Genomic DNA, 15,949 nt, shown 5'->3' on the forward strand with positions numbered 1-15,949 from the left:
TCTCTAAACCTTATTTTTTTTTCCCCTTTAGATGAAGATCAACAGTATCTAACAGATAAAGATAAATAAGACTATGGATAAATAAGACTATTCATCAACTATAAACAGACATTGAGTACCATGATAATTTACCAGGACTATTTATTATGGTTCCTCTCATTCAAGAGGAACAGTAACCCACCTAGGATTCAGATCTCTTTGGACTTCTACTCATTTTTTTTTTTTTTTTCTGAAGAACCTCTCTCCTTGGAGCAAACAGTTCTAGGGTGGCCCCATCCTGGGCCCGTTGGGTATGGCACAAGGTGAAAAGAGCAGGAGGAGGAACCAGGAGAATTCTGAGCAAGTTTTATTATGTGGCCTTCCTGTGGACCCTGTGCTGAGCGGAGAGGTGGGGGTCCTGCTCCCTATACATGCTTGTCCCCCACCTCCCACCCTAACTAAAGGGGATGTGACAGCCTTTCCTATGGGCTGTACCCTCTGGCCAGTGTGACTGGTACAATATCCTAAATATCATACCCAATAATTAGAAGCAGCTGCAATGCTTCTTTGGCAAAACAGCATTCTCTATTAAATCTGACAGCATCCCTGAGCTTATGAAAACCACCAGAAAGACCCAACTTGCCACCTGGGGCCTCCCCCAACACTGCTGGAGGTGGAAACACTGCTCCACCCATTCTCTGGAGGTCCTGGACAGGAGGCCAAAGCAAGTGTCTTTTCTGTTTCAGGAAAGGGGTCAGTGCTCAGCGCTATGTTAATGTTTAGTCCATTAAAAACAAACAACACATGATTATGCTGCACATTGGAAGAGACATTGAGGAGCTGCTCTCCCAACCACTTGCACTCTGCTTGTGAGCGGAGCAGGCGGGGTTTAGTGAAGCAGGCGGTGGGACTGGGGGGCGCTTTGAGGCCAACCCAAGCGCTGTGGTTGGGACAAGCACATTAAAGCAAGAGCCTCAGCCTTGGCTCTGGGCACTTCCATAGGAAATGGAGCATTTATACAAGGAAGAAAGAGCTGCCACAGTCCCCCAGGATGCTGAAACATGCTAAAACATCTGAGCCCTGTGGCTCCTCACCAACATCAGGTGAGCAACACACACACACGGGCCTGGTGCCATGGGGCATGCTGGGTGGCAGCACAGCAAGCTTCCTAGCATTCTGTAAACTGTGCTGCTTACCAAGTGTTCAACCAGAGATGGCACACTGACACTGAAGGAGAGGCAGTGAGGGAGACACACACACACACACACACACACACACACACACACGCTCTTGATACTCACAAAGGGCGCCCAATGCCTTGCCCAGCTTGTGTAGCAGGACCCACCAGACTCAATTGTGAAGGAAGAGACCCCCTGCCTCCCCTTCTCCAGGGATCAAAGTGCTGACACGCTATCTGCCGGGCTCTGTCCACTCACCCTCATTCATGACACAAACCCATGGAGGGAGCCTGAGAGTGCCATGGAAGGGCGTCTGAATTCCACTCACTGACAGGACCTCAGGCGTTCAGGGAGAACCTGAGAGGGGGTGTAGGCGGTGTCCCCACTACGGAGCCTATTAACAACGGCATCACACTAGTCGGGGGATGCTTTCAGGGATGACAGAGCACAGCCAAGCATCTTTCAGGCAATCTACTTACAAGTGACAGCTCCCCAAATCAGTGTGGAAACTCAGCCACCACCACGGAGGAGGCAGGCTTCCCACCCGACACCTCGGAAGATGGGGACGAAGCCAAAGGTGTCCCAAGGCCTCAGACAGGATTCTCTCCAAGCCAAGGGCTTCCTTTGGTTCTAGCCACCGACAGTGGCCTGGGTGCAGGGCGTGCTGGTTGCAACTTAGGGCCAAGGGCACCTTACCTGGTTGGTGGTCTCTGGTGGCATGGGGGAGGGCGACTTGGACTGGAAGGCGTCCTGGGATATGAATCCTGAGTCATGGGAGGACACGCTCGACAGCCTCACGGGCGCCTGCTGGGCCAGGTTGGAGCTGCGGTAGCGGTAGTGCGAGCTGGGGGAGTGGGAGTGGGAGCCGCTGGACCGGGAGTCGCTGCTGTTGACACTGTTCAGGCTGCTGTAGGGGCAAGCAGAGGGTGGCAGCATGGAGGGCAAAGGAGGGGGTGGGAGAGTGGGGAGAGGAAGGACAGGAAGAGACAGTGAAGGTGGGCAGGCTGCAGCCATCATAACACAATCAGCTTCCTGCCCTGGAGAAGCAGCACAAACCTGCCACACGTTTCTATTCCATTTAGCACCAAATCAGTAAGCTGGTAACCAGAAGTGTTTTCAGGCGAGCAAGGGGGAGTCGGGACTCAGTTCTCTGACAGCGCAATGCTCCATTCATACATCAAAGCCTGCGACAGTGCCCAACTCTGCTGTCACCTCCTACTAATGCCAGGGGACCCGATGTCCATGGCATGAAAAGACGTGGGGCTAATCTCATCTGTTCACCTTCTTGAAAAATCCACAACCCTGGAGCAATACCCACTCAAGCTTTAGCATGACCAGGCTGAATGTCCTTGGATGGACTGTCTAGGTGCAGATGACCAAGGTCAACACAGCCCTAAGGTGATCTCACCCTAGGTGACCTAGAACGTGCTGATCAGCAGGCTGACGCTGCATGTCTGTGTGCATGTGTTTATATTTTATTAACAATGCTGGTGCTTCAATTAAGAGCTTTCCCCTTATCCCAGGTGTTTCTCTGTTAAGAGCACACCTGGCAAGAGGCAGATGGCTTTCAGGGATGAAAGGCAATCGATGCTGAGCAGTTTGCTTCTGATATGGTAACAGGACACAGAGTGGAACAAGGACACACACCCTCTGGGCGTTCTGCCTGCATTCCATTTCCAGTCATGAGAAATAGGCCACGGACTCTGTGTACGATAACTCTAGTTATGAACAACAGAAAGCCGAGCAGTCCACGATCCAAAGAAGCAGAGTTGAACCCTAACCAAGCTGAAGGATGAGTACACAAGCCAGCCCAGGATTAGGAAGTTTGTGGTTTCTGCTCCCAAACCCACAAGAGATTCTGTATTACACCCGCTGGCCGCTAATGAGGACCACGCACTGGTCCTACCCTAGGATTTGTTGGCATGAAGGGGGGAACTGCTGCTGCTGGGGTAAGACCATGAAGCCACCTTTCCCCACAACCAACCAGCAGGGGGCACTTGGGGACTGACAGTAAAGCTCACGGCAACACCACTCCAGCAAGCATGTGAGCAAGCTGACTTTCTACACAAACTAAGAAGATAAGGAAGAAAAGACACCATGTGACTTTATTTTACACTAATGAGAAACAATTTCCCTTGGCTACTAAAAAAACAAATCTCTCTCTCTCTCTCTCTCTCTCTCTCTCTCTCTCTCTCTCACACACACACACACACACACACACAGCCCATGGAAGATGACAGGAGACCAGCCAACATCTTCAGGGCAGAACGTCAGGCTGTAGCCTCTTGACCTGACCACCTGTGAAGTGTACACGTACAAGCTTCAGTGTGAAATGACACACACCAGGAAGTACAGAGACATTTCCATACACATGCTCCTTCCTCTCAAGGTTAATTTACAGGAAGTGGACCTTCATTTGGCTTTGACAAGTCAAATAAAATGATTAGCAGCAGGTGTAGCCTACCAAGAAAGACAAGTGATGTCTGATGACGGTTCCATCCTTCAAGTAGAGAATGGACTTTCCCAGGCAGCAAGCCGAGAATGGCCACCTGACAAAACCGCCAGAAAAGGGTCCTATAGCTGCAGAATGTGTCCAAGTGATTCTGCCTCAGTACATAATGGCGCCAGCTAGCAGAGCAGTGATGCTGGTGGTGGCTGGCAGAGCAAGAACTCCATTTATTTTATGAAACCTTGAGATAAAAATTGGGAGGTCCCATGAGGGCATGCACCACTGTTAGATCCTTAATTATCTCTGCAACAGTGAGATAAGCCTGGGTAAGAATCCACCTCAGTTCATCCTTCTTTGGCCCTTTTGGTTTTCACTCTGCTAAACAGCAAAATCAAAAGTGGTGTCATAAATAGGAAAATCCCTACAACATCTAGCTGAGGGAGGGCAGGCCACAGCGGCCAGTGTGAGGGTCAATGGGGTTTTCTTTCGGATTCAAAATTAATCTAGAGCCCAGAGAGTGAGACCAACAGCAGCCATTCTTTCAGCTGATCGTCATAACATTTCCTGTTTAAAAATCAGTGATTTTCCTATAAATGGCTCCTATCAGCATACAGAAAGATGACTTGTCCCCGAAAGCAGACCGTGGCTTCACTTACCTGCAGACGCTTGACTTTCTGGACATAGTGGTGCTGGGGGAAGAGGGTGGCGTCTGATAGGACCAGCTGTAGTCAGAACCTTTCAAGTCCAAAATCACCTGAAGGGACAGAGCCAACTGGGTAAGCAAGGTGCCAGGAAGGGAAATACCATCCATCACGTCTCAACACCCACCAGAGCATCCGAATGCTGCCTGCCCGGTGGGTGGGAATTAAAGGAAACGTTCAGCTGTTTTAATGGAAGAGCCACACTACCTATCCATCAATGTCACAATCCTTTTCTGAGATAAGCCAAACTATAATTAACGGGGGATGGGGAGAGAAAAGGAAAACCCTGAAATATCAGTGGAAAGAGAGTTAGAGATAATTACAGTGACCCATGAACAATGTGCAAGCACTATTTATGCCTCAGGCTAGGACGGGCAGGATTTTCCCTTTGTAGCCCCCTGAAGACAACAATGGTTTCCAGGCTGGTTGACCTTGCCCTGTAACCACTCGATACTCAGTGGTCACTCGTGCCCTATTTGACCAGGATTTGAAACTTTAAAACCTGACAGCATGGAGAGTAAGCCACAATTCCTCCACAATTGTATCTGTGTCTGTCTCCCCCGCCTGACAAAGTGCCATTCAAGTGTGAGGTCCAGCTCTCATTCCCACGAGGGCTGCTCCACAAATGTCTACTCATGAGGGAGAGCAGGCTGTGGCCTGGTGAGCCACCTCGGAGAACAGAAAACACAAACCTCCAGATTTATCTCTGAGTTGACCCTCTGAGGAGGCGATAAGAATTGTATACAAAGGGCTAAAGTTGGTAAGCGAGTCATCCATTGCTCGCCCCGATACATCTCTTCGCACTTGATACAGGGTTAATGTTGCATGCACCAAATGAATGAAGCAGAAATAACGTCCTCTTTTCCTAAGACCAGAGAGATCCCAAGCATTACCTGGAGTGGTAGAACTGGAGGACAGTGAGCCCTGACAGCCACATCCCACCACTGTCACATTCTGATGAGAGCTGACTCCCAGAGGGTAGGTGGCCACACAGGCTCTGGTACTGGACCTCTCAGTTCGAATCCCAGCTCCACCACTGACTGTCACTGTCTCAGTGTCCTTCTTCCTCAAATGCACATAACAGTGACGGTGAGCTGAGGAGTCCATGCAGAGAGCCCGGACCAGTGTCCTACACACAGCTCAGGTGCAGCATAGGACCTGGCTATGATGGTTACCATGATGATAATGCCAGGGATGTGGTGAATACGAATACAATTTAAGATGTGATAAATGCCACAAAGGACACTCAGAGCCCGGAACTTTCCCCCCAGGCCTTGTCCCCCTGAGTGCCTGACCATGGCTCCTACCTGTTCACTGGAGGAGGGCAGTTTGTGAGGGTCCATGGTCAGGCTCTTTAGATCTTCCGATATGGTCTGGAGGTGGGTAATTTCCCCCAGCATGGAGATTTCTTCTTCCTGAAGGAAAAGAATTCACACCCCATTATTACCATGAGTGGGTCACTTCATTGTCTTGTTCCAACTGCTTTTATTAAGGTCACATTAAAACCCTCAGATCTTTCAGGAATGGTGCCATGGGACTGGGAGATCACTGAGCAAGGCATTTTAAACCTTTTCTTTAGGAAAAGAGAAAGGAAAAAGGAATCTGCCCTCACACGGAGCAACCTATGTGCTGGGGACAGTGCGGCGTGAACACAAGGCCTCCTGGCAGTGCTCGGGACAGGGCCTGCATGTCCCCACAGGATCCTCGGCACAGCCCCGTCCACTAGCTTACGCTTCTTGGCTTCGATGACTGACGTGATTTGGGGCTATCTGGACCTAGACCTTTGTGACAACACAACTTTAACTGAGGTTAACCATCCCCCTTTCTTGTTTTTTTTTTCCCCCACCATCTTAGTATATAGCAAGTAAGGCAGGAGCCGAGAGATGGGAACCTTCCCTTCACTTTCCCAAAGTGCCCAGCTGGGCCCAGGGACCCTAGTGAAAAAAGAGCCAAGGAAAGCATCTACTCTCAGGGGAATGACTCAAACCAGGTGCCTGGCAAGGGCTGAGGGAGGCCAGCTGTGCCCTCCCTCCTGGCTTCCAGGATGCCAGCTCCCAAGGTTCTCAGTTATGGTTTGTGAATGACTCCTTAGACAGGAAGCCTGATGACAGACAGGAGGTTCTTCCTGTATCAACCTCATGGTTACTCCTAGATATTTGGCTTGGCCAGCGGGTCTCAAAAGTCACCTGGTAGGCCTGTTTAACACAGATGGCTGGGTCCCCATCTCCCGAGTTTTGAATTCAGTGGATCTAGGTTGGCCCAAGAATTTCCACTTCTAACCAGTTCCCATATGATGCTGCTGGCCTAGGGACTCCACTTTGAGAACCACTCTGCTAGGCCTACTTGACGTAGCGGTGAAAAAGTGCAGTGGAAAATCTGGAGGTAAGAACTGTGGTCAAGGAGTGGCCACGTAGCCCTCAGCACCTGCAGAGAATCACTGGACCAAAGATATGACTCTACCACCATGTGACCCTCCTGACATGCAGCAGGTTCTCAACGTCCCCATGGTGGATACACAAATAAGATGGAAGCCCTCTGCACACTGGCAGCTCAAGCCTTCTAGAGCTTTCCATCAACTTACAATTACTGGCCGTAGCATAGAGATGAAAGTGCAGAATCGGCCGCGTTCTTCAATCAAAGCCTTGCGAACTGCCTGCTTCTCTGTTTCCTCCAACAAGAGATATTTATCGTTGACATCTTGGAGGGCGCTGTCCAACTGAGGCTGGATGTCACCTCTCCCTGCAAACAAAACAAATCCCCAGGCGTGGGTTGCTGAGACACCACTCCTGCAGCAATTACCCCTCCTCCCTGGGGTCCTTGCTGGAGTCCAAACCACTGTTTTCCAGAACTTAAAAAAAAAAAAAAAATTATTTGTACCCTAGAAAGATTTAAGGTGGCTGTTTTTCTAGGACGATTCATTTCCAATTCCCAACTCCTGAAGAGTACACGTGTCTGTTTTATTCACAACAAGGAGAATTTCCTGGTGCGCCTCTTCATGGCCTGTCTTCCTGCCTGGAGAACCCCACAGAGCCTTCTGCCCACAAAAGCCTGGGACTCAGGCTTCCTTTCTTTGGGAACATCCTGAAGAGGCTAGAGATGGATGAACAAAGCGAGGGCCTGCAGCTATCTCCCCAAAATGGGCACACGCTGGCTTTGCTGGGTCAATGTCCATCAAAGAGCTTTTGTTGGGCAGAAGCTTCTGCCCCTGAAATCAAAGCTGGTAAGCATCTGCTCTCCCGGCTCGGGGGGCCCTGAGCCTGGCCATGATCTTTTCTTATCTGGCCATGTCCAAAGACTCTGGTTAGGTAGAGGCAACCACTTCTAGGGTATCAGATGGGAGTTACCATTTTAAACAACTTCAGAACCAGAACAGCAAACTGTGTAAATGAAGCTTTACCAGGGACACAGAGCATCCGCTCATTTACATGCTGTATATACCTGCTCTGGCAACCACAGTAGAGTGGATTGTTGTAACAGACTGTGACTTAAGACCAAGAACACGTGGCCTTCTGCAGAAGTTTGCTGCACTAGAAGATAACCATGGGCAAACAGGAACTCTCTAGGGAGGCTATTGCAGTCTGATCTGCAGGTGGGGACAAGGTGGCACATGAGAAGACAGCCCTTGAGCTTCCCCCTAGGCTGCCCACGCAAGGGCCTCCATATGACCCAGAGAATTCCCGAAGTCCTTCAAGGCAGGATTTTGGCCTTTCCCTGAAGCGCTCCCTGGACAATGCTGTGTGAGTATACAGCAAGTGCTCAATGACAGTTTTAAACACAGAACGTCAGCCCTCTAAGAGGACTTAAAGCTCATCCAAACCAACCTGCTTACGTTTCTGTGGAGGTCGATCCCTAGAGAAGTCGTGGGACTCAGGGGGAAAGGTGCAGAGCCCAGACAGGGCCCACAGCTGAGCCTAGGTGTGAAGCCCATTCTCTGCCCACCGCCTGCAGCCCAGTGAACCAGCTCCAGCACCCTGAAGGAAGCAGCAAGACCAGCTGCCATCTACCCCTTAAGAACAACACAGAAGGGCTGGAGATTTGGCTCAAGCGGTAGCGCGCTCGCCTGGCGTGCGTGCGGCCTGGGTTCGATCCTCAGCACCACATACAAACAAAGATGTTGTGTCCGCCAAGAACTAAAAAATAAATATTAAAAAAAAAATTCTCTCTCTCTCTCTCTCTTAAAAAAAAAAAAAAAGAACAACACAGAAAACATTAAAGAGAATGTACTAATTTTTTTCTGAAAGAAAAAATACAAGGTTTGGGGAAACTACCCTGGGTGTAGGAAAACATTTCTCTCATGCACTGAGGAGAAAGCTTAATTTGGAGCCAGAGGCAGTTGGGACATTTTCTAAGTTTCCATAGGAAAAGTCATATTTTAGTAAGAAGAGTCACTTCTCATGCAGGGAATGAATTTTAAGTTGGCATGTAATAGGAAAATGTATGTAGTTAAAGATTACCCCTTTAAAAAGTCTTAAATGGCCAATAAATACAGTGTGCACAACTGTATAGGTGTATATATAATTCATGAGTTCAAGGGCACACGAATACAGGATATGTACAATATACAGTATCTAAGACCACAGAGGGACTTTATCCAAATTACATTATATAATAAATTTGGACGGGGTAGGTGTAGGAGTCTTACCTAGAATGTGTGAACCCCTGGGTTCAATCCCTGCATTATGAAAAAAAAGAAAGAAAAAGAAAAGGAGATTTGCTGCTTAAGAAGTTTCATTACCGACAGGTGTGGTGGCTCACACCTGTAATCCCAGAGGCTTCGGGGGCTGAGGCTGGAGGATCACAATTTCAAAGCCAGCTTCAGCAATTTAGCGAGGCCCTAAACAATTTAACGAGAACCTGTCTCAGATAAAACGTGAAAAGGGCTGGGGATGTGGCTCAGTGGCCCCCAGGTTCAATCCCAGGACTAAAAAAAAAAAAAAAAAAAAAAGTTCCATCCTATTTCCAGGGCTGTCCACTCACCCTCTATGCTCAGGCGAATCCTCTAGTGTTTCTTTAATCTCACTTCCAGGATGCAGGGGCACCATTCCTCGACATTAACCTGCCACCTGAGCCACTGGTTTCATGTTTTCAGTGGATAGAAAGCCCATCCTCTCACCTCCCATCCTCTCTGGGGGTTTGCCAGGGGTCAAGGGCTCCCTCTCACAGACATCTACCTGCTGTGGCTACGGGCTCACGGAGGAAGGCTGGGCACCACAGCACTGCGAGAAACTTGGGTTTTCTCTTCTGTTTTCAAGAGCTGGCTGTGCAATTGAGTCCACACACAAGCCTGCTAGTGGCAAAGCTCAGGAACTCTCTGAGCACCTGTGAAAACTGCCTTGCCAATCCATGGCTTAGATAGCGCTGGTCTAGAGGCCCTCATTTAATTAATTTATTTATTTTTAGTTGTAGATGGACACAATAACTTTATATTATTTATTCATTTTTATGTGGTGCTGAGGATCGAACCTATCGAACCTAGTGCCTCATGCATGCTAGGCAAGCGCTCTACCACTGAACCACAGTTGCAGCACCTAAAGTGTTGGTCTCCTCGTGTGCTATGTGTGGTGCCACTGATGGAATCCTGGCTTCGTGCATGCTAGGTAAATGCTCTACCACCAGCTACACCCCCAGGCCTCTCTTAACCTCGTTTATGCTCTTCTAATATCCAAACATGAAGGGCTGCAGACCCAGGTCAGAATGTGCTTGCTTGACTTTGGTGGAGAGGCATGGAAGGACCTGGAGAAACAGATTTTAAAGTCCATAACGTCTGGACAAATCTGCTCGGAAATGCTTTGATTACAGAAGCAATTTTTAAAAAATAACAGACTACAGTTATAAGAAATTGCAAAATTTGTATCTTTACTTCCTTTCACAAATTATAAGGCACCCATCTACTTGTAATTAATATTAGACTTCTAAAAATGTATCCACATTTTTAGAAAAACAAAGCGCATGTGTTCAAAGTTTAAATTATTCTATGATTGTAGCAGTTATTTTAAAAATGTGTTATAATTAAAGGACTTTCAACTTGTAACATTCCAAGATAAGTATAATCTTGTAAAGATTGCTCTAATTATGGTTATAGTGAGAGCAATTCCATTTAGGATATATCATAACCTAAAAACACAATGATTATTTCTTAAATTTGGTAATACAACATATAATTATATTTATTAAAAAAACTGTGGAAGAAATTATTTCATGTCCCAGTTGGAAGTAGTAACTTTAAAATACAGTAATTGTTGAGGTCCTTAAATTCCAAGTTGTACTGGTACTGATATAATATGGTCATCCCTTGATGTTCCTGGGGAAGTGGTTCCAAGACTCCCAGGGATACCAAATCTTTGGTTGTCCAACTCCCTTGCATAAAATGGCCAATCTGCATGAAATCTACACACAACCTCCCATATACTTGATTTATTTTGGGAAACAAATTCTTGTTATATTTCCCAAGCTGGCCTTGGCCTCTGGGCTAAAGTGATCCTGCTGCCTTAACCAGCGTGTGCCCAAAATGTTGGGCCAGTTGGGGCAACTGTCCCTCGCCCAGCCTCCACTATGTACTTTAAATCATCCCTAGATTACCTGTAATACTTATTACAACATAAATGCTAAGTAAATAGTTGCTATGCTCTACTGTTAGGCAATAATGACAAGAATAAAGTCTGTATATGTTCAGTACAGACGCAATTTTTTTTTCAATGTTTGTGACTCATGCTTGTTGAGTCTGTGGATGGGGAACCCAGAGACACAGGGCTGATTCACATCCACTTCCCTCCCACTGGCACTGCCGGCAGTCATTCTGCTTCCTCAAGCATGGGTCCCTGTGGTTAAGGGCTCCCTCTCACAGACATCTACCTGCTGTGGCTACGGGCTCACGGGGGACGGCTGGGCACCAAAGCACTGTGAGAAACTTGGGTTTTATCTATGGGCCCCTGGTCCCTGGCCATTCTTGATCCCAAACAGACCAGCTCACTGTCTCCCCTCTTGTCTCCCTTCTGCTTCCTCCACCCTCAGGGTCCAGACAGCAGTAACAGCTCCTAGAGCGTCACCCCAATCGCATTCGGACAAGCTCTCCCCAAACAACCCCCAAACCCCACTCCTTTCATTAGCTTCCACTACTCTCAGGAAAAGTCCCATGTCAGCACCGCCTGCGAGGCATGTCTGGGTCACTGCTGATCACCCTGCAGCCACAGCCGTCTTGGACCATTCTCCCTTTCATCCTCCGGGGTCCAGTGCTGCCCATCCTCACGTGCCCGCTCCTTCCTCCCCACCTGCCTCCCACCTGCTCACCCCTAACTCTCCCTCTTTCAGGGACACCCGCCTGTCTCCCCTGATCGGGATTCTCTTACTTGCTCTCAGAAGTCCTAATACCTGTCCTTTGCAGCCCTCCCCAGTTCCACTGTCCTCTGTATTTTCCTAGTTATTTGTGCAGTGTCAACCTCCCTAGTGACAGGAAAGCCCCACGAGGGCAGAAACCAGGAGTGTTTTGTGTCTCCTCCCTGGCGCCCTTGCCGGGAAGACAGCAGGCACCGGAGCTGCAGATGAATGAGGCACTGACAGCGTGACTTGAGGAGAGTTTGCTCTCTGGTTCCAACCAGCATGCCCTTAAATGGCTTAAGGCTTCAGAACCAGCAAATTCCAGGACCTACCAGCAGCCAAAAAAGAAGGGAGGGCTTAGATGCTTTAGATGGGCCTTCCAGACAAAATTCCTGACGAAGAATTGTGTCTGGCCTTTTCTACAAAATCTAAGTCTGCCTCAGTCCTGTGACTTTTTTTTCCGCTGCTAGTTTCCAGGTCTTGATTGAATTCACATTGGAGAATCCACTGAGCAGCAGCCAGGAGCCCCTGTCTACCCACCCCCCAGGGGGAAATCCTTTAGTTACTCTCTTTGCAAAAAAATGTTCCTGGAGCAGAGCACTGAGAAGGGGCAGCACTCTTGGGGTGGAAGGAAGCCTTTTAAAATTAAGTTGGGATAATCTACAGAGCTTTCTGGAATGAGGGGAAGATCCATTATCAATTCCCAACATTTACCCTTTATTTTCCCTAATCTTTGCACAAACATTCAAGGCAGGAATGAATGTCCTCTTTTGATGGGGACACAGACTGAGGGAGACAAAGTGACTTAAATAGCCACAATTACGGGGACCCAGCTAATAATGGCCTAGCTAGAATCCAGCCCCAGACCCTCCTCATCAGAAGCCCTTGTTCTTTGTACCTGCTGATCACAGCAAATACAAGTGCTGGAAAGGACACCAGGAGCTCAGGGTCACAGCCCAACCAGCCATTCTAAGGCTGGGGTGGGGTTGCTCCACCCACTATATGCACAGAGGCACAGGCTCCATCCCCAGTGTGAGATCTGGTGGGACTGACTAGTGCTCTCTGGGACTGCCCGGCACCCACAGGCACACACTGCAGCCCATTCAGCAAGCTCCAAGCCTGCACCAAGGTCTTCCTCAAGTAGAGGACCTCGAGATGGAGAACAGTCCCAACACACTGGGTCAAGGCTGCCACCAGGAGTTAGCATAACAGCCAGTCATTTCTCCCTAGACAGAGGGAAAAGCCATCAGAATCCTGCTGACTGACTTCAATCTGTCCCCAACACACGCACAAATGCTGCATTTCACTCTGAGGTGCTCCCCCTTTCGCAGTTTTACACCTCGCAAATCAGAACGTGTCTGAAAACCAATGGTGTGTCATCGTCTAGCTGGCAGTCATTATTTTTCTCTTTTGTAGTGGTTCAGAGACTAATGGGGCATCTAACAACTGACAGCAACCTAAAGCCAGTGACATATGGGATAGAAATGCCAAAATAAAGGATGCGAATATTGGAATAGACACGCAAGGTGACACTGGAAATTAGAATCTGGAATAAGAATTCTCTTTTCTTGTCAAAAGGAGCTGCCCTTATCATCCCTAGATGAGTCATCTCTACTCTTTAAACCCTTCATCAGAGTTTGATTGATTCCTACAACAAAAGCAATCAGAAACCAAAAGGAAGATAGAGTTGAGCAAATAAGACAACATGTTTAAAGCCTCTGTATTTATCAGATAACTCGATTTCGGATATTCTTTCAATCTACTGTGCCTCAGTTTCCCTTTATTCATAAAAAGGTAATATGGTAGTTCCTGGCCGATATCCCCGAGGCATTTGGAGCAACTGTACAGGGCGTGCTCTCAGCAAGGGCTGGGCAGTGCCACTGCATCTGGACTCGTCCCAACAGACGTCCCAACATGGGCACGTCAACAAGTGAGAGCAGGCCGGACGGTGTGGGATTTTTAAAAAGGAATTTTTGCTTGAGATCTTCTTTTGTTTGAGATGTAATTAAATGCAAAAAGACCCCATGATTCTTTTACTAAAGGTGCAAGTTTCACCATCAGGATTCTTTGCTGCTCCTTGGGTGCTAAGGGTTGAACCTGTCACTAGGATTCATGTGTTGGAAACATAATCCCCAAATCATATGTTAGTGGACTGTGTAGGTGGGGCCTCTGGGAGGTAATTAGGATTACCTGAGGCCATGAGGGTGGAGCCCCATGATGGTACCAGTGGCATCATTAGAAGAAAGAGAGAACTGTGCCAGTGTGCTTGCTGTCTCACCAGGTAATGCCCCCCACCATGTTGCCAAAAGCATGCTCTTGGACTTCCCAGCCTCCGGAAACTGAGTGTCAAATAAATATCTTTATAAAGTACCTGATGTCAGGTGTTCAGTTATAGTAACAGAAAACAGATTAAGACCCAATGCAAGCAGCTGTGAATTAAAGCAAAAGAAAAGAATAACCAGAAAACACCCCATGACAACTGCAGCTTACCACAGGATGTCTCAAGCAGAGAAGTCTCGCGTCACCTAAATGCTTCCTCTTGTGGTTAAAAAAAAGAAAGCACTCTACCAGGCTGGGGTAGAACGTTTGCTTAGCATGTGTGAGACACTGGGTTTGGTGCTTAGCACCACATATAAACAAATTAATAAACAGAGGTGACCAAGAACTAATAAAAATATTTAAAACAAAACAAACCACTCTACCATCCACCACCTGGTGGCCAGATCCAGAAACCTGGGGTCACCTTCACTCCTCCTTTGCTGTTTCCTAAACCACTCCTGAATCCATCTCTCTCTCTCTCCACCCTATGGCCAACTTCCCTGAACCTCAGCCACCATCACCTCTTGTCTGGACAATGGCCACTTGCTACCTGGGTCTCCAGTGGGACCACCAGTCTAATCCAAATACGCACAATCATGTCACAATTTTCTAGAAGCCACGGTGGCTTCAAGGGCTCCATCCAAGATCTGAACATCAAGTCTTCAGTGTGGTAACCACAGCCAGGATCTGGTCCCGCTCTCTCCGATTCACCTCCACCTAACCCACCTAGCCATGTTACCTGAAGGAAGAAGTGCCTCACACCTCACACCTGTGTAAGTTCCAAAAATACCACATGCTCCTGCACCTTCCCTCAGTGTGGAAAAAACATGCTCTTCCTAATCACCCCAGGCTCTTGTCTGGGTTGGCATCCTTCCCACTAGCACCATCCCCACCCTCCATTAAGGAAATCATCAAACTCCGGGGGCAACCGCCTGTTGATAGCCACTGCTGGGGTTCAGGAAGGGATGGTGCTTTGGCAAGCTTTAAACCAAAGGGCACTGAGTGGCTCAGAAACAGCCCCAGGGCCTCTGCCCACCTGTCTCCCCCATGCAAGTCACAGACCTTAGAAATGCCTTTCTCCAAGGTCATAGAAACTAGTGCCCTTTTCCCTCAAAGCAAGTCCAAAAGGCTAAAAATATCATTCCAACCTTCCCCTGCCTTCTGTCCCAGAGTTGGCCACAAAGAACTCTCATTAGAACTTCACCCTGGGGGGTTGGAGATGTAGCTCAATTGGTAGAGTGCTTGCCTCGCATGCACAAGGCCCTGGTTCAATCCCCACCAGCACCACCAAAAAATAAATCAATAAATACAACTTCATTCTGGGGCATGCCTACCTAGGAGGAAGGTGAGATAGAAGAAATAAGAGGCAGAAAGAAGAGAGAAGGAGACTGTAAATTCAATTGGAAAGCCTGCTGCTGAAGATCCACATTCCTTTTCTCCATTAGTCAGTTAGTTCCCTGGCGGATCACTCCCAAATTTCTGAGAAATCTATCAATCTTGAAGTTACAGTAAATTCACTCACTTAGCCAAAATTGCCCTCTGCAATGTACGAACACATGTATTTTTAGAACAGATCAAGCAAAGGGAGATATGCTATTTTAAGAAACTCATAGGGTACATTCCCAATGTTATTTATTGATCAGATAATGGAGATGTCAACCTTAAGATCCTGAGAACCTTAACCCATCTTGTGATTACCAGATTAATGGCATCCCCACATTTCTTCCCATGCCCACTCCCCACAGAGCTTCCTTTAAAAGACCCCAAAAGTGCATGCCAATCTTTGAGACAGCCCATGTTCCCCCCGCCCACCCAAGTATGTATTCTTCGCTTTCCTGATCCAATCTCGGCTTGTTCCTCTCTGACAGGTTTTGAAATTCTTTTCCGTAACATTGATCAAGAACCCCATTGCTGAACCCTGAGTTGAGAAGTCCCCTCTCCAGGACTTCCTTGGACCCCCTCTGGTGACAGAAGGAATATCGTAGAGAGACTAAGAAGAATATGATCAG

At 48.0% G+C, this 15,949-nt stretch overlaps 1 protein-coding gene across 4 annotated transcripts in view; it reads right to left on the reverse strand.

Annotated features, from left to right (window-relative positions):
- Mtss1 (MTSS I-BAR domain containing 1) overlaps window positions 1–15,949 on the reverse strand; it is a 155,803-nt gene that overhangs the window by 8,633 nt on the left and 131,221 nt on the right. For 2 of the 4 annotated variants that reach the window (XM_076836272.2, XM_076836270.2), the window contains exons 7-10: window positions 6,889–7,046; window positions 5,615–5,722; window positions 4,263–4,360; window positions 1,854–2,061 (exon numbers count right to left, since the gene is read on the reverse strand). In XM_076836272.2, the coding sequence (XP_076692387.1) occupies window positions 1,854–2,061; window positions 4,263–4,360; window positions 5,615–5,722; window positions 6,889–7,046 (572 nt within the window). Of the gene's footprint in view, window positions 1–1,853; window positions 2,065–4,262; window positions 4,361–5,614; window positions 5,723–6,888; window positions 7,047–15,949 lie in introns of all 4 variants that reach the window. The other 2 variants (XM_076836271.2, XM_076836269.2) reach the window with 1 other exon arrangement.

This window comes from Callospermophilus lateralis, chromosome 16 (assembly GCF_048772815.1).
Source record: "Callospermophilus lateralis isolate mCalLat2 chromosome 16, mCalLat2.hap1, whole genome shotgun sequence".
Lineage (NCBI taxonomy): Eukaryota > Metazoa > Chordata > Mammalia > Rodentia > Sciuridae > Callospermophilus > Callospermophilus lateralis.